Source organism: Orbicella franksi, chromosome 10, assembly GCF_964199315.1.
Source record: "Orbicella franksi chromosome 10, jaOrbFran1.1, whole genome shotgun sequence".
Taxonomy (NCBI): Eukaryota; Metazoa; Cnidaria; class Anthozoa; order Scleractinia; family Merulinidae; genus Orbicella; species Orbicella franksi.
Window position 1 is genome coordinate 22402479 of NC_138154.1, and position 25000 is coordinate 22427478.

General features: G+C 39.0%; 2 protein-coding genes and 1 pseudogene across 3 annotated transcripts in view; 2 read left to right on the top strand and 1 right to left on the bottom strand.

Annotated features, from left to right (window-relative positions):
- The window catches only part of LOC145501748 (uncharacterized), an 898-nt pseudogene extending 760 nt beyond the window's left edge, over window positions 1-138 (top strand). Inside the window, exon 2 of the transcript XR_014051261.1 lies at window positions 1-138. This exon is cut by the window's left edge and continues 186 nt beyond it. The product of XR_014051261.1 is annotated as an uncharacterized LOC145501748 (transcript).
- Window positions 139-4894: 4756 nt separating this feature from the next.
- On the top strand, window positions 4895-13762 carry LOC145500539 (chondroitin sulfate ABC exolyase-like). Its single transcript, XM_081480063.1, has 4 exons — window positions 4895-5167; window positions 6275-6381; window positions 7425-9466; window positions 11491-13762. The coding sequence occupies exons 2-4, from the start codon at window positions 6276-6278 to the stop codon at window positions 12883-12885; spliced, it is 3543 nt and encodes a 1180-aa protein (XP_081336189.1). The 5' UTR covers window positions 4895-5167; window position 6275; the 3' UTR covers window positions 12886-13762.
- Window positions 13763-18673: 4911 nt separating this feature from the next.
- Window positions 18674-24205, bottom strand: LOC145499930 (kelch-like protein 24a). Its single transcript, XM_081479446.1, has one exon. It carries the CDS (start codon window positions 23001-23003, stop codon window positions 21261-21263), a length of 1743 nt encoding a protein of 580 aa, XP_081335572.1. The 5' UTR covers window positions 23004-24205; the 3' UTR covers window positions 18674-21260.
- Window positions 24206-25000: the final 795 nt, after the last annotated feature.

A 25000-nucleotide genomic window follows, 5' to 3' on the forward strand; every position in this document is an offset into this window, starting at 1 on the left:
ACAATGGTAAAACGTTTGGCTCGCTTTGTGGTGAACATAGGAAGATTTGTGTGAATAACTTTTCTTTCAGGCCAAATGTTATTAATTTCGAAGAAAATGTATGTAAAACTTTCCATGGAGTTATTAAACTGAAGTATTTTATTCATGTGTTCAATTTGTCTTGTTTTCATGTCCAATGAGAAGACAGATAAAAACCATGCGTGGTTTTGATATGTGATCCAAAACACGTGTGGCTTTCATATGTGTTTTCATTGGGCATCGATACTCACGCGCATGAAGAATTTAGCCATTCTTTATTGGCTATCGAACTTATGAATTATTAATGAATTATTATCATTATTATTATTATTATTATTATTACTATGTCTGTCTTTCTTTTAGAATCGGAATGCTGTAGTTGAAAAGCTTACATTTCAAAAATTTTCCGTTAAGTAGCCCATGCTTTCGAAAACGAATTTTAAGAGAAGAAACAATGCTTTCACGTGAAATAAGTTTGCATCATCTTGGCCAGGTACCAGTCAATGGTTGCATTCTAAGAAAACGCTCGAAGAAATGTAACCAATAAAAAAATGTCCAAATATATTTTCAGTTTTAGTTCAGACTGAGAAAATAACCATTCAAAATCTGTATAATTATCATTATAAATCTGTATAAAAGTGTGTAAATCTGATTACTATTTTTTTCTGTGAGGAAAAAGAAAATGGTTTCCGAAAAGACGTCTCATTAGCGCACAGTATCAGACGCCTAATTCCTGATCTGGAGCTGCAAAATCAAATTTATCTCCGGAAATCTTAAACATTCATCGGATCGAAGTTAGAGAAATAATTTTAGTAACAGTTCTTCTGACTTTTTCTTTGAAATTGTTTTTTTGCTATTGCAGACCTCTGGTTGATATTTACAGACATGCACACTTAATTATGTATGACAAACATTTCCGTTCCTCTTTTTTAAAAGAAACCCAGCTGGATTTGAGTTTTTCTTTTTGCCATAAAGCATAAGAAAAGTATTAATTAAACAAAAATATGTCGGGATATGCATCTCCTAAGCTGAGCTACCGCGGGTCATCATCCCAACAGCTCCTTCCATGCGTGTCAACCACGGGTGCAATTACGGCGAGACTACACTTTCCCCTGCTTTTAATAGGACATCTAAATCTCTCGTTTGCCTATGCAATTCCATTTTTCGATTAATACCCTTGGCTTATGTAAGATGTGAAGTCAGCTTCACAACTAAACCCACGAGAGCGTTAGACATGAAGTATTGGAAATGACGTGATCGACGTTTTGAGTCAGCCTGGAAAACCAGTTAAGTCATGTAGCTAGGCGTGAATTTGTTCTTCAAGTATGGATCATAATAATAGTAATAAAACTCTTACCTTACCTAGCAGTTGAGCAGTATCTGATGAAGAATCAACAAAGCACGTAATGTTTGGGGAAGGAAATTTTCATCTGACGTGTCACTTGTGAATCACAGATATCTTTCTACTTACACGAGCAGGTTGTCGACAAAAAAATGTCATGTATATTGGATTGAGAGACAAATTTTGACCAATGATAGATCGACAAGTCCTCAGAGCTCATAAGATTTGTTTGTTTGTCTGTTTAAGATTTAAACGAGCTAAAACTTGAAAGCGCAAGTTTCTTTACAGCTGTGAAGGTTGGTAGATTATTTTGAAAAACACTTATAAATTGACTTTCTTAAATGTTATTGTTTTCAACTTATTTTAGATTGATATAACTCAAGATAACTTTATCTGATCTCATACATATTCATCAGTGGGCTCTCGAGTTTTCTTATCTTGGGGTTTGTGCTGTTAACGGTTTTGTTTTTACCTCACTTTTCACATGAACACAGCTTAGAAATTTTACAAATCGCTGTTTACTGAGTCTATTACCAGAACGAGTAATTGCTTAGAAAATTTAAGTTAAATGTTTCAACAGCGCCACACCCGTTAGCTTCATGAGAATACCCACTGATTAGTTACAAAATGACCGTAGACTAGTCGAACGACAGTATGGTTAAATCCAGTATAAACTTGAGTTTTTACTTTGAAAAAGCTTGTGCTCCTATGGAGTACTCTTTTTTTTTCGTCGAAGCATTAAGCGTTGGCCTTTCTTTCGTACATACATAGTTACTTGTCACAGGAGCAAAATTTAGATATATTTCAAATCTCTTTTCATTGGGATCATTATAAAGGGTGCTATTTCTTAAGAAAAATATAGGCTAAAGGGGCCCCACACCCGCCAGTTTTATTAGAATTCCCCTGAAAAGTTAAAAAACTACTTTAGACAAGTCGAAGGGCAATCTGATCAAATCCAGTGATTGGGTTGATCATGTCGCTGTACAGTTGACAATATTTGAGCTCAACTACCACTGTTCACCATCATTCTCTCAGTAGAATCATAATTCTTTTTCCAAGACAAGACAACTACATTTCTTTGTTTGCCTTTATTTCATAATTCAATTGTAAATATCCCTGGTCTATCTACGATAACCTGTCCGGTCAGCAACACTATGGGAACCATGACAGCCTTAGACATAGAATACTGGAAATCACGTGATCGCCTATCAGACTTTTTTCTGTCGGCGGGCCTGTCAACCAACACATTTCATCAAGTAAACCATTAGGTTCTTCTTCAAGTATGTATCATGTAATAATGAGAACATCTCACGGATCCTACAGCCCTACAACAGTCGAGCAGTATCTGGGAAGGATCAATAATGCACGTAATGTTTGGAGAGAAATTTTCATCTGACGTGTCACTTGTGATCCGTAAATATCTTTCTTCTTACACTAGTATAGGTTTTCCATAAAAGACGTCATCGGCTAGCAAATCGACCAATGATAGATCGACACGTCATCCGCCCCCAACTCTGATCTTTTAAGCATGATTAAGCAGCTCCCTTTCATAAGATTTGTTTATTTGTCTGAAAAGGCGTAAAACAAATCCAAGCTTTAAAGCGTTCTAATTTCTGAACAACTCTTAAGGTTGGGTGAAATCATTTGGAAGTCACTTATAAATTGACCTAAGTAGATGTTATTTTGTACTTAACTTCTTTTAGATTTACATAACTTAAGATAACGTTTTATGATCTCACTACAACATATGCGCTCTCGTGTTTTCTTATTGTAGGGTTTGTGCCATATATAAAGAGTTAAAAGTTTTCCTTTGTGGAAGGTAAGTTTAAACATTTTTTCCACTGATTTCTCATTGTTTCGTATAATCATTAAACAGCCTCGCCCTTCCTGTGGTATATGCATATGTGCTTGTCATGGGAACAAAATTTAGAATTTTTATAAATCCCTATTTATTGGGATCATAACCAGAACGAGAAATTTCTTTAAAAAAAATTAGGTTAAATGTTTCAACATGAGCCGCACCTGTCAGTTAAATTAGATTTCCGCTGAATAGTTACAAATTAAATGACGCTAGACACGTCCAACGATATGGTTAAATTCAGTGTAAAATCGCTTTCTCCCGTGAAATGATCAGAGCGCGAGTAAAGGTAAATTGCATTGGCCCTCTTCTTAATTATGTATAACAAGCATTTCCAATTCCTCTCTTTCGAAAGGATTTCAATTGGAATTGACTATTTTAGTTGCGCAGTTTATGATCTTTCAGAAACTCTTTGGTTTTTCCTCTGTTTTAAACACACCACTCCTACATTTATTCGTTTCTCTTATAATTGCATTATGCGACTGCAAATATTCTTGGTCTATCTTGACCGATATACTTGATAGATATAATATCAGGTTTTTTTTGTGTCCTTGTGGGAAACTACTCATGTCATGAAGCTAGAGATTGAGCCGGTTCTTCCTCAAATATCACTTACATATAAACCTCTTTTTATTGCTGGCAATCAAGCACTTTCTTGATGAAGAATCAACAATGCATGTAATGTTTGGAGAAAAATTTTCATCTGACGTGTCACTTGTAATCCGTAGACATCTTTCTACTTACGAGCTGGTTGTCAATTAAGAATGTCATTAGCTAATTTGCTAATTAGCAAATTGGCCAATGAAAGATCGTCAAGCCTTCCGACCCTAACTCAGATCTATTTAGCATTGTTAAGCAGTTACCTTAAATAATGTTTGTTTGTTTGTCTGTTAGAGCTTAAAACGAGAGAACTGAGCTTGAAAGCGTAAATTCCTTTAAAACTATAAGGTTGGTGGAATCATTTTGAAGTCACTTATAAATTGACTTTCTTAAATCCATTATTCTATTTTTTGTGTCCTTGTAGCATGCCAATTAGATTAAGTTTTTAGAATAGATCGCATATAAACGTCTTTTTGTTAGCTGTCATTCAAACAGTAGCTTGATGAAGTATCAAAATATTAAGCACGTAATGCCACGAAAGAATTTTTCATCTGACGTGCCAATGACCGAGATCCGTACCCGTAGATATCCTTCTACTCACACAAGCAGGCTGTCCGTAAGCTGAATGTCATATCGGTTGGCCCAGTAGATAAATTTGCTTATTAGTAAATCGACAAATGATAGATGGCCAGCCTCCCGTCATTGTTTTCTCGTGTATTTTACCTCAGTCATAATTTTTTTTCTGGTTACGGCCCTGCTTCCGTTCCTAACTCAGAACTGGCTAAGATGCTCCTTTAACTATGATTTGTTTGTTTATCTGTTAGAGCTTTAAACGAGAGGAAACTTGAAAGCGCAAGTTTGTTTACAACTGTTAAGGTTGATGGAGTCACTTTGAAGTTACTTATAAATTTACATTCTTAAATGTTAATTTTGCCCTTTTTCTTTTAGTAATAGCAGCTATAATAATAATGATAATATTGCTATAGCGCAAATTAACATATATATAGGATCAAATGCGCTTTACAATCCGTAAAAAATAAAATCAAAATACACTTAGAAAAGTATTCAATCTATATCCTAACAAAGAAAGAATTGATTACAAAATGTTTAAAATTACCTCTGCTACGTAATTAAAATGAAACCTTATCTAATTATAAGAACTATTAAAAACCCTATCTAATCAAAACTCCTAGTTAAAAGCTTCACTAAAAAGGTGAGTCTTCAGTAAAGCTTTAGTCTTGAGATATCTTTATCTGATATACCGTCCGGGTTCTCGTGTATGTTTTCTTGTCTTAGGGCTTGTGAGATATAAAGAGAGATCAGCCCTGGCGGTTGTGCCTTAGTTGAAGGTAAGTGCACCCCTCATGTGTGTAATAAGACAGTGTAATTAACAGTGGCGGATCTAGGGGAGGAGCCCGTGGGACCCGCCCCCCTTATTTTGGCGGAAAAAAAGAAGATATCACAGAAGGAAGAAAAGCCGGCAGGGCAAGCAAAACAAAACCGCCCCCCCTCCCTTAGCTTAAGGTATGGATCCGCCACTGTAAATATATCTTATTAGATGTTTTGGTGTGTAGTATCGCTGTATATTTTTACGAGTTGTGCCATATTTTGACGAGCCCGTAGGGCTGATCAAGTGCTGGTTTTCGATTAGATCGCGGGCTCATGTCAGGTTAACTTGCTGGCCGGGTTGTTAGGAAGTCGGTTAACGCTAACCCAAGGTTATAAAAGTTAGCCGAAGTATAATTTTTCTTGCATACAAATGTTTTTCACTGCTTTTTGTGTATTCTGAGGACCTTGAGATTATTGAAACTCAAAACACAAGGCCAAACAACAGAAATGGAAAACTTCACCGTAAAGTTTCAAAACTCAACTTAAAATGCTCGCCTATCTTGGGTTAACTTAATCGGGCTTTGAACAACCCGGCCCAGGAGCTCCGCTCTTAGGCTTGGCTAAATGTATATATTACTTTTTTTTAAATGGTCACAGGATTTTATGATGAAAACAATCGGACTCCGGTCTCGCGTACGATTACAGAACAAATTTGACTCCACTTACTGCTTAGTGTTATGTTATGTGTTTACATCTGTTAATTAACCATGATTCGCCAAAGGCGAATAATTGTTTTAGTATAATTTTCAGAGGCGAGTATCAAGGACTTCAAAATAACGGTCTAAAACATAACAACACAGACGCAACGTTTTTGCTATTTCGAGTACGAGATTACAAGCACGACGTCGGATAATTCGTTGGTTTGAAATTTTATCACAGTTAATGAAACAACCATATGTCACGACTTCTTCTAGGTTTTTAACATTCGAGCTTCAAAAAGGTACGTCAGTTTATTTGCGGCTGCGACTTATCTGCAAGTTTTTACGGTATATATAACTTATAATGTTAAATAGGACATCAGGACTACAACATTACTGTGCTCTTTCTCATTTGTTTTTCTCTTAAAGAATGTTCGGAGACAGATTTCTGTTTCTTGTCTTTACTGGCCTTGTCTTGTTCCTGTTGGATTTCGTGTCAAGTCAGAGAAAGCGGAGTGCACGGAGTCGCTTTATAGGTAAGAAGACCATTTGAGCAGCAACGCAGGGCAATTACGTTTAATTTTTTTAGCGCCTGCTCATGTCTGGTGTTTCACGCTGACGGAAAACAACAGGCGGCAATCCGCTATTCATTAACCAACCAAACTCCTGGAACAAGTTGTTTGTATCAGTGAGTTGCCACCTACCGGAAAAACCAGTTTCTAAGCTTCATTATGGTGCTACTCTAGCAATATTCGAATAGTAATCGCTTCTAATCGCACGTGGCAATCATCTTTCTAGTGGGTGCAATAACAAACTGACCCAATACAGAACTTTCTGTACTTACCGTAGAACTCCGAAAGTAGATTGTGACATGAAAAACGCAATAGATTTCTTGTCAGTTTGCAATGATCGCAACATACATGGTACATAAAATACATAAAAGGATTGACAATGACGGATAGCTCACTGAAAGTTAAGTCTAAGAAAACAGATGACGAAATTAACGGTTAGAGCTGAACACGCTTCATAGCCTAAAAACACTTGGGTCTTCTAACTTTCTTGTTATCATAAATAACAAAATCGAAAATAATCGGAACATAGTGACGTTACTACAGCTGTTCTCTTAATTCCTTGAAATTGTGAAAAAAAAAAAAAAAATGGATAGCAGCAAGTGAAACTAAACTTGCTGCTATCCATTTTTTTGTTTTATTTCACAGGGCCCACATTGATATCAGTTTTGTAACTAAAGTGGTTACTCCGTATAAATATTTTCAATTATTATTAAAACGATCTTAAAGCTAAATCTAAGGTGAAGTATTTGGATAGCAATTGTCTGTAAAAGTATGTAGGGTAGGCTCAGTTCCCATTTCTGCGTAAGGCGCGTTCCCAGCAATTCTGTTAAGACAGTCTTGAAACCCGTCTATCCTGTTTTGGTAATCCCTATCATGATGATGCGTGTCTGTGGTGCTGGATCTTAGGGGAAGGGGCCGGGGTCAATCCGATGTTTAATCCTTTCAGGTTTTGTAATATCGCGTTTAAACGCAATAACGATATTCTTGATTTTCATTGCTTTCTGTAGATCACGAATGCGACCAGACTTTAGACTTTGAGAACAGGAATCAAAGAAAATGCTTTAAAGCTCACGGCGGTTCCAAAAGGTTGGTGTCCGATAACACGGCCAAAGGCGGGAATTACTCTCTTAAATGGGAGTACAATTCTTCGGGGACACCAGCAACACTAAATTACAGCCGACCATCAGCCTTTGCTATTGCGGGTGATAGTCTTCGCTCTGGAGGTATTAAAATCTGGCTTTACAAGGAAACGCGGTCTAATGGGAAGAAGATGGAAATTAACCTGATTGGTGGAAATAGGAGGGCTCCAGTACTACTGGGATCTTTTGAAGTGAGCTTGGAATTTACAGGTTGGAGGGGAATATGGGTGGCATACAAAGAGTGCGTGGAGTCTATGAGCGGCAATCAGGGCTTAACTGGAGTCAGTTTTGTGTTAAGCCATGCGGATACCATCTACATCGATTTGTTAAATTTCGTGGATCGTATGTCCTTTCAGTCTCGAGATAAAATAGTTCCACCCTTGAGAAAGACATTGTACACGAAAAAGCACTCTTTTCAACAATCATATCGATGGAGTAAATTTATGCAGAATACAATTACTGATCTTCGCCACATTGTTATCAGTCCATTAAAAAACTTAAGTCTGAATCACATCAAGAGTCGCCTGAGAAACTTTTATTTTAATGAAACTAGAACCAGTTATGACGATGACAGTGATTATTTGATGGAACGATGGAAGTCAATTAATATCAATATAGACAAGGCCAATAAAGAATACGACAGGCTTGGTCTTAAGTTTACGACTGTGCAAGGGAGTAAGACAGTGGTACGCGGTCCTCCTTTGTTTTGCCGTAGGAGTGTAATGGGAACAAGAACTTATTCCACGACAGATCCAAAAAGGAAGTTTAGCTTTGTTATGGATAAAATTATGTTTCCTTTGGCACTCGAATTTTACCTCAAGTCCCGTCAAAATGAGCTTTTTGAGACAGTGAAGAGAGAAACTCCTCGCTTGAACTCGGCTAATTTAAGTCAAGCACTCCAAAAAATTTGTGGAAATCGCCGAAACAGACAAAAAGAGTTTGAAGATTACCTTAACGGAATAGCTAGGAACCCGCCATACAGAGAGCTACACGTACGTCGTTCGTTAGATTATATAAACAAAGTTCGTCTTCAAAGGATCATAAATCTCCTGGATTATGTGGAAGACCAAGGTTGGGCAGATGGAAGTGCCCTCGGTTCCTTGGATCACGAGATGAATCGAGATGGTGGTGGATTTATGCAGACCCTTTTTTTCCTAAACGAATCTTTGTATGCGAATCCTGCAAACAAGACCAGACTGTTAAAGTTAATAAACACAGCAAAATGGTACAATGACTTTGGCGAAGTGTATCAAACGCCTCGCTTTGAGTACAACGGAACAACAGCAGACAAAATGATTACTATGATGCTATTTCGCCTGATGATAGTGTTGATTATGCCCACTGGTACGGAAGACGAGATCAAGGCAAGACAAAGGGATATGGATGCCTTGAAGAAATGGATGGATAGCGCTTTGACAATCAACAAAGCATTCGGAGGAGTAATCAAACCTGACTATACCGGTTTTCATCACATGGCATTCTACGGATCTGCATACATACCCCAGGCGTTACATACGGCAGCTCTTGTACAGTTCCTACTGGAAGGAACTGAATTTGAGTTATCCTTCACAGCAAAACGAAATTTGCAAGAGGGGCTTAAAACCCTGCGGGTGATAGCCGTGAAATATTCTACGCCAAGTAGTGTTGGAGGTCGTTTTCCCGACTTCTCTAAGGCAGTTCTGGCCCAAATACTTCCTGCATATGCTTACATTAGCATTTCTTATCCTGGGACGCTGAGCAAACCGCCGACGCCTGGAATTACCGTTTCTGACCTGACTGGGGATGCGAAAATATTTCTACGCTTATATCAGACTTCGGACGACACAGTAAAGAAGTACCTAACTGACGGAAAAATCCACACAGGAAAGACGTACATGAACACCTTGGGATCTGTGGACATAATGAAGTCCGTAAGTTTATTACAAGATTTGTTTTAGATTAAGTGCGTGTTACGTGAATTGAAATTTAAATTGAAGTGAAATTTCATTTAGAACTTACAAAACCAAACTCAAATGCTAATTGGAAATTTGAGGCTCCACAGAATCGTCTGCAATACAAAGGAAAAATGTATATTTTTTAAGCTCAGCTGTCCTGAACCGAGCTCACTACTCGCTAAATTTCTTAGTGTTTTACACGTGGAGAAGTGATATTCTGTGTTCACAACGTACACAGTAAAGCCAGTGTGAAAAAGTGAGTGACTGACTCATCCAGCTGTGGGCATGATCTTTAAAAACGCGCGCCCGTATAGCTGGTTTTCACATGACGTCACTAAAATTTGAACTACAAAACTATTGATCTTTCTGAGATTTTTACTTAAATTATGTATAAGAGCAGCTTAAAATTAATATTCATACAAATTTTCGCTCCGAATGGGTTCTTGGTTTTGTGATAAACTACGCTTGAATTTCTAAGCTTTTGCGTGACGCGGTATTTACATGACGGCCCAGAGAGCTGTCATGATGGTTAAAAGAGTGACTTATTTCGGGGAACTTGGCTATCTGAACAGTTCATGTTATAGAAAAAGTATTATTTTAATGTTTTAGAGTTCCTCGAGGGATAAATTTGCGCTTTTGTAGCAAAACTCAGTGACAGATGTTTCTGTTAGTTTCCGGCCGCCATGTTGGTGCCCATACGGATGGGCACCAGCATGGCGTCTCCATACAAATCTCTATAAATTTGGGTAAAAAATTTCTCCGCATATCTCACATGAGAAAAATTGCTGTGACCAGAATTTTGGCAAAAGTCTTTGCATATTTACCTTCTTTCATTTTCCAGATTCTGGACTTTATCTATTGACCGGTTTTGATTTATATTTTGATCTATTTTGAATTGCGTGATACTGAAAACCAGCAATTCCGTCGCGCTACTTTTTCACTTGTCGTTCGATGGACTGCGAGAAGAGGGGCACTGCTGGTAGTCAACAGTTTTAGATCAAACACATCCAAACAACCGCAAACAAATTTACACGTTATAATTAAGGGCCCGAATAAAGTCCCTTCATTGTTTTAAAGTAATTTGAGAACAAAAGTGGACTGCGACTCCATCTTTTCCTTAGAACAAGGAGGCTGGCAACAGTTTCCAGCACTTTTTCTAATAGCTATACTTTAAAAGATGAATACTATCACTGTTTAACAAGTGATGCTACAATATTGGTATCAGAAAAATGCCCAATCATTGATAAACAACTTGCGGTCATCCTTTATATAACAAGTTATCATAGCAACAGTACAACTGTTAAAAACACCCTTAATTTTTGCTTTAAGCTCTTGTAACTCAAAAACGAGCTCGGAGATCCCCATTTTTACAATCGAATTGTAAAAAGATTTTTATAAAGCTTAAAAATTCTGTGAAGTGGGTTCAGAGCCACCTTAAATTTTCGAAAATTTAAGGTAGCTCTGAACCCTCTAAACAAAACACGGGGTGAACGAGCCCTTGTTTGAGTTGAAAAATGAGATCAATCGCCAAATGTCCTCCTCGTACTCCCACAAGGTGAACATGTAAATCAGGTTTTTTTTATCTCAATCTTGTAACTGATGTTTTAACCGTGTTTAAATAAAGTGTATGTACGTACGTACGTACGTACGATTTTATGAAATACGATTTTATGAAATCATCAACCAGAAAGTCTACACAGTGTATGACGAAGGCATAACCTTTATGGACAATGATAACCACATACCCACTTTATATCGGTTGATGCCACAATCATGGTCATACCTACCTGCCATGATTGTGGCATCAACCGATTTACAGTGGTTATGTGGTTATCATTATCCATAACGGTTATGCCTTCGTCATAGACTGCATAGACTTTCTGGTTGATGATTTCATAAATTTTTTATAGTTTTGTAAATCTGTCGTTCTCAAAACATATTGAATATGTCTCTGTAATAATAACTATCACAAAAATAATAGTAAATCTCCATTGTTACAGGTTTATGACAGGGCTCTTTCAAAGAATTTTTTTGCTGAACCATCTCCGGAAGGCCATTGGTCGAAGAATTTTGCAGCCCTCTCTATTCATCGTCGCAAAGATTGGGCCGTGACAGTGAAGGGCTTTAACAGGTTTGTCTGGGACTTTGAAGGTACGCAAAAGGAAAATGCCCATGGTATCTTTCAAAGTCATGGCGCAATGCTAATAGCGAACAGTGAGGAGTCACTAAAGGCACATAACGTAAGTGAGGGATGGGACTGGACAAAAATTCCTGGCGCCACTACAATGAACCTCACCCTCCAGGAAACACTGCTGAATGAAGCAAGACATTTTAGTCCACAGTCTCATGCTGGAGGAGTTACCTTCAAAGGACCAGAGCCTTTTTCGGACGGAGCGTTTGGTATGGACCTCCATCAACCGGATTACCAATTCTTAAACAGAAATCCCCATCCCAATATTAAACTTTCTTTTAAGAAGTCTGTTTTCTTTTATCAAAACTTGTTAGTCTGCCTAGGCAGCAACATCACCGTACAGAACGGTGGCGACAGGGTGGCACAAACAACACTTTTTCAGGACAGGTTGCAGAATGCAAGTTCAGCTCCAGCCCAGGTTGAGAGAAAGGATAAAACTGGGAAGATTGATTACATTTCTATTGTTGATACTAAAGGGAACAGCTACTTCATTCCACGGTCGAGTGTTTCAAGTCTGAAATTTCTATCTTCAAACCAAACATCGCAAACTCCGTCAACTAAACCGTCAGTTGGTTATTACGCTACTGCCTGGCTTGAGCACAGGTCCCCGAACGGCTACTACGAGTACGCAGTTTATGTTAATACACCATCTTATCCACAACCTGCAGACGTCTTCTGGGAATATCACAATAAATACCCTTATGAAAAGCCATACAAAGTTCTAAAGCAGGATCACGAAGCTCACGTGGTGAAATTTGAGGTGACACCAGCACGCTGGACATGGCTAGAGCCCTTCTATAGTTACGTCATATTTATGTCCAAACCAACTCTTCCCGTTGGTCCAATCACAGAAGTCACCAATCAATCTCGCATTATGATAGACGAGGATGACATGTACGTCTATTTAAGCATCAGCTATCCTGACTTGAATTTCCCAGTTTCAAACGAATTGAAAGCCTTAAGAGATATAGGAGATACCGAGATGTTCTACATGGAAAGCAAGGAGGTCGAAGTGAACGTGACACTAACAACAAACGTGAACAAGGTCGTTCAGACAGTGGTACATGGATTGCCAGATGGTCATGGCTACGTCCCAGAAGTTCGAGTGGAACCTTTATCTTCTCATGGCTCACCCAAGCGAAACAAAATTGTCTTCGCCAACCTTAAGAATGGATTCAGCGTTGAAATCAAGTTAAGTAAATAAGGTCGAGTTGTACTAAATGCACTTGAAGAAACACGAAAATGACTTTCTCTGAGAAGTTATTGATTTGCATATGGACACTGTAGGGCATCGTAAGAGAAGATGTATGGCACAGCCGTTAAACATAAATTAATTTGAATTATGCATAAATATGTAATGGGCCCCATCCTTAAACTGCTGATTGCAACAATGACAAACAAGAAAGGCTATTAAAGGCTATTGACGTTAAATTGCTGTTTTTTCTTTTCATTTAATTTGATTAATACAATATGAGAATGAGCGAAGGTACTTAGTCACGAGCAGTCACGATTGGTCCAAGCGGGCTCTCGATTCGTACTGGCGTCCATGCACCACATGAACACGAAACGTTTTGGTTGAGGAAATCTCCTGGGCTAGATTTTGGGAGTCCGGTGGACGTCCTTACACCACGGGGTCACAAAACGGCAAAAAAATTCCCTGGATAGGCCTCAGTCTCTAAACTCAATAAATTCTGAAAGATCCCAGGCGTCCCTCCTTGTTTTGCGCCTGGTGCACGTGGGGTTAGGGGTCTGTTGCACTCGAAAAGGCGGACTCTCCTCGCTTCCAGACCTAACCATCAGGCGTCAACGATGAAATGCCACATCGCCTAGTGACAAGCCAGGAAAGATCCCATTACATAAAACACAAAATTGTACACGCAGGCGGCGACTACAAGTAAATTGATTGACCGCTTTATCGGATAGCTGAGTTGGTAGAGCACTGCACCGGTATCGCAGAGGTCATTGGTTCTGTAATGTTAGGTAGATAGGCGAGTACGAGACAGAACTAAACGCAACAACAACACATTTAATCGAGCAACATGGCTGCAAGCCATGGCATGTCGCAAGGACCTCTGGGAAACAATGACCTACGTAATGGCTTACATCACAGGTTCGAATCCCGTTCAGGCCTGCATTTTTTTTTCGGGCTTTAATTTCACAACTGCTTAAGTCGTGTGGATAACTGCGATGATCAATCATGTGTTCATATTTTTCTCTGAAGTTCAAATATATGCCCTTTATATATTCATCTTCATTTGTAAACCTATAGGCACTTGCCAAAATAACTATATTTTCTCGCCTGGTTCCTGAATGCAGTTTAAATTTGTTTGGTTGTTAACAGTGTGGTTGACGCGAAACGCACAGGCGGCGGAGCGTTTTGAAACATGAGTGGGGGGCGGGGGGGAGTGCTCAGCGTTAAGCCAAGCGCATAACTCTACTCCAAAAGGTCTTTTGCATTGTTTGTTTGCACAAACAAACTTCTTTGCGATGTCTACAGCGTTTAACGTGTCCATAATAGACAATGCAGGAGGAGGCAGTTGTTTAAACGATCCTGCTTCATGGTGCTTCTAACGCAGGTTTTTAGTCTTCACAGGGCAGAAACAGTGAGCTGGGAAGTCGTCGATGCCACTGACAGGTAATACCAAATACAATCTTAACAATTTGTGAACCTCTCCTAGAAGCGTTTTGGTGACAGGAGGTTTGTTGAGAGCCGTCGCAATGGTTCTTGTATTTGTAACCTGGCTTACTTCGAGCAGATCACGAAACGAAATATTTTGTCAAATCAATTTTATGCTGCGCTACCGATATTTTCGGCACCGAAACGTGGGGACTGAGCCCCCCAAATTTTTGTTTGGGGGGCCTATAACCTCCCTGGTCCGCTGCCGATGGAACAGATTGATCGGGGCTAACAGAGGTTTGGAAAATTGGCAAAGTATTTCTGAGAGCGAGAGACCTCTCGATTTGTTAACTTCACAGCGCTATACACCTTGATGCATATGAGTGCAATGTTCGCATGCTACATCTCACTGAGCCGAACGGACAAACGTCAGTACGAAATACCTGTATTGCTTTTCACCTCCAATCCCATGTGCAAAGTCCTTTCATATTAAACGATAATAGGTATGTGCCCAAAAATGCTGCAAGAGCCGTTTAAATAGTCAAAGTGGCTATGAGCAACTCAACTTGTAAAATGTCGAAAATGGATCGTCTGTAAACAGTGGCAATTTTGATGCCACCGACTTGAGCTTTTAATCCGTAGGTTAAGTTAAAGTTAAAGCCCACTGGCATTGATAAGAAATGGTGCAAAACGCAACGGTAAGAGAATACACGAAGAGATGTGACTCCGTTGAAAACATTCATGAAGTTATCGTTGATCCTCGTCCGAGAGACCGAAACAATTATAAAGTACCGCTTCTTGTGCCATCAGCGGCGGATCTAGGGGAGGGGCCCGCCCCCCCTTATTTTTGGTAAAAAAAGAAGAAATCACAGAAGGAAAAGAAGCCGGCAAAGCAAAACAAAACCGCCCCCCATCCCACCTTAGCTCAAGGTCTGGATCCGCCACTGGCCATCGCCAAAGCAGGCAATAATTCTCATTTTCATTCCTATTTTTTTCGTTCTTTATTTTCCTAGCCAGTATCAATGCAATTTTTTTTCTTTCTTTGTTACCTTTTGAGATATCTTAAAAGTTAAAAAAATGTGTCCAACGTAGAGTCACTATACACAAGGACAGTACCGCGTCTCGTCCGCTTAACAAAGTTAAGCCCTGTTCGGTGGGTTTCCTACTTGGCTGAGTGACCAAATACGAATACCTCGTGTTGTAACTTCTTTTCTTTTCTTTTTTTCCCCTTTCCTTGCCAAGGCGATATTAAAGACTGCAGAACTCCCAGCCTTGTGTAATGTTTTTTCTGCTATTTATCGACTATTTGTTCAGATCATTTCGCCATGTCAGTATTTATGTGTATTTATTTACAATACCGTATAAATGAATATCGAAACGCGTCCTCAATGCTCTTGTCTTTTTATAATCTAAAACTTTTAATCACGACTTGAATCATTCGAAAAATCATACAGCTCATCAATTTATCAATATCGTCTTTTCCGGCAATCGAGTTAAGTTAAACCTGTATGAGCGGACACCTTCTGGATGAGCTATTTACATGATTACATGTAAGATATTGAGTACTTGTGTCACAAATTCAAAGAATAACTAGTATTAGTGAATTCTACTAGTATACTAATGCAAATGCTGCAATCTGATTGGTTTAGCTACTCGTATACTATCAGCCATTAGAATGCAGTAGCTGTTGGTCGTCCAAGAAATGCGACGTTTCTATCGTTTTTCCGAAGTTTTGGAAGAAAGTTTAGATGTAAATGGATAATTATATTCCTGATAAGACAAAAGAAGGACATAAACGGATTCTTGAACTTAAAAACTTTAAATTATTGAAAAACCGATGCGCACACTTAAACAACTGCAAATTTACCAAGGAAAATTCAATACGTGCGATTTTGTTAAAGCGTAAAGTTCAATAATGCGTCGAAAAATATTTGGAAACCATTATTTGCGTTAATTAAAGTTAGAATTTTATTAACTATCGCCTCATAGAAATCTCGAGCTCATAATCTAATTGTTAATTAGCATATACCACACAAGTGAATAGCACGCTTATTGGCTAGCTCGGAGGTGATTAGCCAAGCAGCTGAAGAAAATCAAAAAGGCTTCCCGTTTCAAATAATGTTACTCTTAAACAAATAAAGTTACTCTTTGGTCCGCTAGTTATTCAGCTTGTGTGGTATATACTAAAAAAAATATTCACCTCAGTGTCGGTGAAGGTGGTGGGTATTTACCTCCACTTAATAGTAATAATAATAATAATAATAATAATGATAATAATAACAATAATAATAATAGTAATAGTAATAGTCTTTTTTTTTTTAAAAACTAAAAAAGAGTGTTTATTGTGACAAAAACTAGAGCCAAGCTTTACAAAATGCTAAAATATTTACATAATTTGATGTCTGTTAAACCTGTAAAACATGTTTCCGTATCTAATCATGATATCATGGTTACTACAACTAATACTAATACTACTATCATCATCATAACATTAATTAACATATTCCATACAAATTAGTATATACAAGGTAAAAGTAAGTAAAAGAAATAAACTATTAAAACCTATTTCAACAGTGTTTACATAATGGCTCCCTCCTGGGTTTCAACGTCAATATCGGTATATTACAAGGTAAAAGTAAACAAAAGAAATAAACTATTAAAACCTATTTCAACAGTGTTTACATAATGGCTCCCTCCTGGGTTTCAACGTCAATATCGGTATATTACAAGGTAAAAGTAAATAAAAGAAATAAACTATTAAAACCTATTTCAACAGTGTTTACATAATGGCTCCCTCCTGGGTTTCAACGTCAATATCAATGTTCTTAAAGTCATAAAAGGCTTTCCTTCTAGCTCTTGAACCTCTTAGGCAGATTAGTGCGGATCTTAGTAAAGCGAAGGATGTCCTTGCTCTTATCTAGGAGATTGTTTTAGCATAATGTTCTCCTTTCTTGATGGAGATCAGCTGCGCCAGTCTGGAATGGTATTGCAAGCACTCGTTTCCCATGCCGCCTGTTGACGTGAAAATAAGGGGTGTAAAAGTTCCTTGTTCGATATCCAAAACTCTCCTCGCGTAAAGGCGCTTCTTCTCGTTCTCATGATTGCGGTATATCTGTTGGAGCTCTAGGTCCCTATACGAATCAGCATTAGGGTGACAAACTCTCACGTCAAAGAATGCTGATCGTTGGCTCTCCCAGAACCCGCGCGCATGAATATCTAATCTCGCATCTGGAGCTCGATTAGAACCTCTTCCCTGCTGTTCACCCGAGATGTCTTGCAGGACAGGCTCAATCTCAACATCGGTACAAACCATATTCAGGAGTTCGGCTTCTAAGTTCCTCAGTTCATTGTGACGTTGGGTAACGAACCCACCTCTCTTGCATATCATTGCGTGGTCCACTGTAAAAGCATCACCGCATACACAGGTGGAGGGGATATCATCAACCGGCCAATCGTAGCGCAGTTTGATTGCATCGCGGAACTCTCTCTTATTTAGATTGAAACCCATTTCACGAAGGGGGAGTACCGTCAGCCAAACAGATGACCCTTTTTCCGCAGCAAGGTCAAGTGCCCGTTGGACTTTCTGTGGGGCTACCCCTCTGATATGCTCTGCCCTGTAATAGTAATAGTAATAGTAATAGTAACAGTAACAGTAACAGTAACAGTAATAGTAATAGTAATAGTAATAGTAATAGTAATAGTAATAGTAATAGTAATAGTAATAGTAATAGTAATAATAATAATAATAATAATAATAATAATAATAATAATAATAACAAAGTTTTTTGGGCGCATTTAAAATTCACTTCGGTGAATATCCACCACTATTCACCTCCACTTCGGTGAATAATTGTTAACTAACTTGGCACGGTGCAAGCGACTGTAAGACGGCCTTAAACGCTGGATGTTCGAAGCCCGGGGAGGGGAGGGGGGGAGGCACTCCTATATGAAATGATCTGGGCTGCTCGTCGTCTCGGGTACAAATCAAGGATTCTGGTCTCACTTAGGGTGTTGATGACGAAACCTCACCATTTTTAGCTGTCAAAGTATCCTTTAGGGTGCACTCGAAGAAATAATCAAAGAAACACTCTCATTTAATTTCTGTTTTTAGGCTTGATTTCCGCTGATCTCTCGGGTACGCGAGTCGGGTCTACAAGTGCTCGCGGGATCCTTTCTTGAACAGTGGCTGGCAATTGAACCTATTCCGTTTTAAGTTGTATCTTTTAGGGGTCTAAAGAAGCTCGAGCAACCCCCCATTAGTCTCCTTTAGGGGTTAAATTCAATTTAACGCTAATGCCAATGCTAATGCTAATGTTAATGCTAATGCTAATGATAATGATAATGATAATAATAATAATAATAATAACAATAATAATAACAATAATAATCAACTTTATTTATTGAGGGTAGCACACAATAGTAATCACTGAAAAACTAGTGGCCCTCATAAAAATATTTACAGAATAAAAAGATGACGATAATATGAGAAACTAAGATATGAGGCATACTAAAATATTAAAAAGTAAAGCAGTGGATCAAGTCTAACATTTCTAACAAGAAAGTTAAAAATTTAGATGATCAAATGGTCCAATTCCCTACAACTGTCCAGAAAACGTTTAAAAATGGATTTTTTGGTTCTAAATGTCTAACAAGAAGTGAAGGAGTGATGGAATGAAATTGCTCCACCACTACAGCTTGGAAAATAATATTTACCAAATTAAAAACTGAAAATCCGTTTGTATGAAGAAATTGGACAATATAACATTTTGTTACATTTATTGTTTTTGGACTTGCTAAATTCATTAACTAACATAAAATGTAATTTGTCATATATATCATTACCATTCACAAATTCTAAGGTTGTGCAACGATTCAGAATCTGTTACTTAAAGGAGCTACGTCACGGTTTTCGCATCTTGAAAAGTCCAGCCTAAAATTTTCAAGTTTGTTGATTGTAATCCGTGTTAATCTTCTCTATCCTCAACCATCTTTGTTCCTTTATGGACTGTTATTATCTCTTTGGTGTTTTTCTGTCTTGGTAAACTACTATTTTCAGGTTTCCTCCAAATATTTAAAGGTAATTATTTACGTGGCTGATATAACTGCAAAAACTGTGACTAAGCTCTGTCAAGGAGGCTGGCAACAGTTTCTAGCACTTTTACTACAGCTATACTTTGAACGATGAATACTACCACTGTGATGCTACAGTGCTACAAATAATGCTATCACACAAATGTCCAATCATTGGTAAACAAGTTGCCGTGATACTTTTTATATAACAGGCCACCCTGCCCTTAATTTCAGCTTTAAACGTTTGCAACTCAAAAATGAGCTCCCTGACACTATGTTCTATTAAATCGAATTAAAATAAGCATAATAAGATGCAACTTTTTACAAATTTAAAAAATTCTGAGGAGAGGGTTCAGAGCCACTTTAAATTTTCATTTAAGGTGGCTCTTAACTCGTCGCCAGTATTTGCTTAATCTGGCTCTGCACATCATTAGCAAATATTGAATACTGATCAACATGTTCTACCTCCCTTCATTTTAGGCAGATGGTCAGTTGGTTGGTGATAATGCCCAGCAACTGATGGTTATTTGTCATCTATACAAAACAGATATCCGGCAATATATGTGTACTAGTAAAGTGAATTTGGAAGCACTATCAAGAAGACTTGATAACATGTTGCAAACCACAGCAGCCTCCAAGTCATTTTTCTGTACATAAAATGATCTGAATGAAACACATCCTGCTCAATCATGGCCATCAGATATCCCCTGATTATGTAGTATTACAAAGGATTTGCAACCCAATAACTGAGTCTAGAATTTCTATTAATGAAAATTTTGTTTGCTTATATTTCTCTTTCTTTATACCAAAATGTATGGACCATCTCTCAGTAAACTGTGCATATTGGACAGGACAAAAATGGCATGAAATACTGTTTACTGGAATTTGTTTAAAGTACTGTAAAATTCCAGTAGTACTAGGACCGCCCAACCCCGAAAACAAATTACCCTCAATGAGCTTCCTAAATGTAGTAAGTCTCTCTCTGGTCTTCAACAATAATTAAAAAAATGAGATTATCCACTATTGACTTCTAAAAACGATTTATCTAGGTTACGCATAAAACTTACATGTACACTTAGCAAAATCAGGTAGATTGAATTGTCTTTTTGTAACCTGCAGTTGTCGGCACGCGCTAATCAGTTATTTTTTAAGCAATCTCAAGTTTATTAAGTTGAGTAATGGTGAATGCTCTTCTGTAGTCCTCTCAAGAATTATGTTGCTATTTACTGCTCCTCTGAAACTTTGGAAAGATATGAAGGCTGCCAGTGTGACCTCCAGCCATTGCACACTTAAGGATGACAATGCAGGTAAGTTTAACTAATCAAATTGCATCATTTGTATCAGTGTGCAAGTGAATTTATACTAAAATTCATTTTGATTACTAAGCCCTGCTACTTCTGGGGCTGTTTTATGTCCCTCTAAACATCATCACCACATGAGTTTTAAGTTGAATCTTTTGCTTACACTGGTGGAACACAGACTACCTAGCAATCAAGTGTTCTTGTTTTGTCTAATAGCCACTTCTCTGCAAAAACGAAGCCAAATTTCATATATTTGCCTTGTTTAACAAAAGAAATCATTCAAGCATCAACCTTTTGTTTCAGCTCCTTGTATTACCAGTTAAACAGGTGGCCATGATAACAATGACTAGGAGATTTTTTTTGAATGATTTTAGTTGTGACTAGAGAATTACTCACCTTGCTAGGACATAAGGTGCATGAAAACTTGTACATGAACAAACTGTAGACTGAAAGATGATGGGATTCTGAGCAAAACTTTAAAGTAAAACTACAGGTTACAATGCACAATCAACTAAAACTCATGTAAATACACACTGCATACCGTTCTTGTACCACACCCTTCATCCAGGTGGACGTATGCTATCAGTTTACTTATGATATAAACTTTCTGGGTAATTTTAGCAATGATGCTTTAAGGTGTGAACACTGGTGACTATCTGGCATAAGAGCAACTTCACGCCATTCATTGCGTTGTATGTCAAAACGCTCCACAGTTTTCAAAAAGTGTTCTTCATTTCTTCCACCAAATAAGTAAATTATGTCATCCATGCTCACAATGCCACAGGCAGCACGTGGAAAAGCAGGACTAGCAACCAGGCTCCACTCATTTGTGCGGGGGTCGAACATCTCACAGGAGACTTCAGTGTTCAATGAAGCTGACAAGTCACTGTATCCCCCGACAACAAAAATTTTCCCATGGGCTGTTGCTGCAGCAGGAGACATGCGAGCTTTTGACATACTTGGAATTCCCTTCCATTGGTTGGTTGACGGGACATAACACTCCACACTATTATGACAACTTTCACCATTGTGACCTGCTATAACATAGATTTGTTTCTGCAGCACAACTGCACAATGAGCTGCACGACCTGCTTTCATTGGTGCCAACTGCTTCCATTCACCAAGAACAGGATTGTAGACTTGTGTCTTACACCAGCTATCCTCACCTCCTGTAACATACAGTAGCTCATCAAGACTGGTCACTACAAAGTCTTTGCCGTTGCTAGCCGTATATTCATCACTTAAGTTCCATTTCCTTTGTTTGGGGTTAAAACTCTGAACATACCACTTTACAGAAGTATGTCTACCTGAACTTCTTTCCAAACTCACCACATGCAAGAGTCCCCCACAGATGGCAGCATCAAGACTGTTACAGGAGTTTGGCATTGCAGGTAAAGTATGAAGCCATTTCTTTGTTGAGAGCACAAAACAGTGAGTGTTGTTTGAGGTTTTGTTGTTAAGATTCAACAGTCCACCAGTGAGTACTACCACATCCTCATACTCCCCTAAAGACAAACGAGGGGTAAGCGAAGTGCCTTGGAATTGATCCGGAAACAGAGAGTAGTCCAGTCCACTGAGTACGATAGCCATACAACTTGGGTTCCTCTTCACTAGCTCTTCCTCTTCAAGAATCTGGCGAAGACTGTACTTTGACATCGAGAAGAACCTCAAACATTTCAGCAACTCGGGAAGAAAACTTTCTCTGGATTCCACGTCATGTTTAACCCATCTAATCATTGCTTCATAGACCTCTTCCTCTTGTGGTACGTTGATTTTGTCGTCACTAAGCAGTTCCTTCACTTTCCTCAGCTCGAGCGACTGGTAATCACTTGACTTCGCTACAGCCACGAAATGTTCAAGGCAGTAAGTGACTGCTGCTTGCTTTAACGCCTCACAGCTGTACTGGGAGGCGAAGGATTCTAAAGCCAGACAATTGGAAACATTGATGGATTCTTCCAGGAAAAGCGAGGCTTTCGATTTCAGACTTGGAATTATCAAATAATCTGCAGCAACAACCACATCTTGTGCATTAGACGCGTTGATTGTCGCTTTACCAGTGTAAATAAATTGAAGAACCTCAGTCAAGGCTTCACATGTTACCTCTGTCAGCTGTATAAGATTGTCTTCGCTTTCTCTCACTTTCAATTCGCTTGTAAAGAGAGCGCGGAAGTAGGGACTCCCAGCAGACAACACACATCGATGGGCAGGGAAGTCTTGTCCTTTAGCGCGAACAGTTACGTCGCACAGAAGGTCCGATTTCCTAAATTCGTCTAACTTTTGAATCAGTTCTTCTTTAACAACTTCGTCAAGTACTTGTTTTTGTTGCTCGTTCATCCCGGATGGCTATAAGCTGGTTATTTTTGTGAAAAAATTTCCGAAGTAAGGAAAGTTACGAAATTTGTAAACAGGAACTTCGTGACGTGATGAGGTGGAATTCTGGGAAAGCGTCGAGCTCACGCCAGTCTATTTGGGCTAGTCACGCAATCTTTCAATGAAGGATAAAAGCGTTCTAAGGGTTATCTTAGAAGGGTCAGAAACCTTTGGAGCTTCAGCTGAAAAGAAGGGTTTGGCAGTGGATTGGTCACACCCTCAGGAGACCTGACGGCAGTATAGCGAAGGCAGCATTGGAGTGGAGCCCGCAGGGGAAACGAAGGAGGGAGAGACCGAGCCAGTCATAGAGGCGAACTCGTATGGCGGAGCTAAAAGAACCGGGAACAACTTGGGCTGCCGCAAAGAAAGTTGCGCAAAACAGGACCCACTGGAAAGCGATGGTTACCGGCTTATGCTCCGCTAGGAGCTCAGGAGTTTAAAGAAGAAGAAGAAGAAGAGTTATTTTTGCTCAGAGGGTCAGACGCAGCACCGAGCTGACCCGCTCATATATCTCCTTATAAAAATGCGACATGTTTACTTGAGTGATCATAAAATTTGACACAGGGCCAGGCGTAGTTAAAAGGGAAGGGGGCGAAGGGCCTATTAATTATTATAATTATTTTTAAGATTCATCTGTCCGGTTCAAGCCCTGTGGGGTGATGGGCCGCACAAAAGGGTCGCGGCCTGCTTGCATTCTAGTCGGGCTGAATAGTACTCCAGTTATAGGCAAAAGAGAACCGGCTTCCTAGTAACGAGGCTGCTCGTCGGCGCAGGAGAGTAGTCGAGGTCGCTCGAGATTATAAGGCTAAACAACAGCTAGAGGCGAAAGTTAAAGCTTTTGACACACTTTTCTCCGCGTTTGACCAACTATAGTGAATAATGAACAAACTTATTTGATGGGTGAATTGAATGGGGTGTGGACCGTGGGGTCAAATTGCACCAAGTACGCGTGACACTAGTGTAGGGTAAAACCTTTATTGCACAGTCCTCTGGTATGACAACACCAGAACAGTGTTACAGCTTGCAGTGGTTCGTGAACCAATTATTTGTCTTCCTCAGGGTTGTCCTCTACGCGATACTTCCTGTGAAGACTTTCAAAGGAGGTTTTGCTCTTCTGGGACTCCGACACTTTGCCGCATGTAGTTCGGCTGAAAAAAAAAAGATATTACGTGACAAAAGAGAGTAAGCTGACAGAACGCACTGTAAGCAGAGCGGATGAGGGGTAAGAGAAGTAATTCCCCATATAGGCTTTCATTCGTTCCTTTTTTTCTACCCAACATTCTGAGGAATGATTTACTCTTTTTTGTGCGAACATGGAAAGCCTGAGAGGTCTCTACATACAAAGTAACGGTTCAAAATGGTACAATAATACAGGAACGACCTGAATTGGACTCTAAATTTTACGGGGATTTTACACATCCCTGAGGGGGATTAGTTGTCTTGCCCACCGGTTCATCATCATCTCCGCCGTTACTTTGGTCGTGATGGTTGTGTTACGACCCAAACCATGAACCTTTCTTTTACTCGTCACGCAATCCTCACGACCCTAACACCGGATGGGGCTACCAACAGACTCAGTCAACTTTCTGTTTCTTCAAACTATAGTCTCACCTCTTAGCTGGTTGAAACAGGCACATGGCCAAAGCGATCGCTACGCCTAGGACGGCAACAGCTATCATACAGATGTAAAATGTTTTCAAAGAACTGGCCGGCTTCTTTTCTTTACTGTGCTTCCACTCTGAAACTAAGACGAGACCACGGGTGCCGTTACTAAATTTAGGTGCCAGAGACATGTAGACGGAAAATCTCAGTGCTACACCCTTCCTTTTCTGAGAAACGGAGGAGCCACTAAGCCTGAGAACGGTGTTACCTAAAACAGAATTTGTATTCTGTATTGTCAGCGTTAAATTGGAATATTATGTTATCCTCTACGCTGAAAGTATAAGATGGTTTAAAAGCAA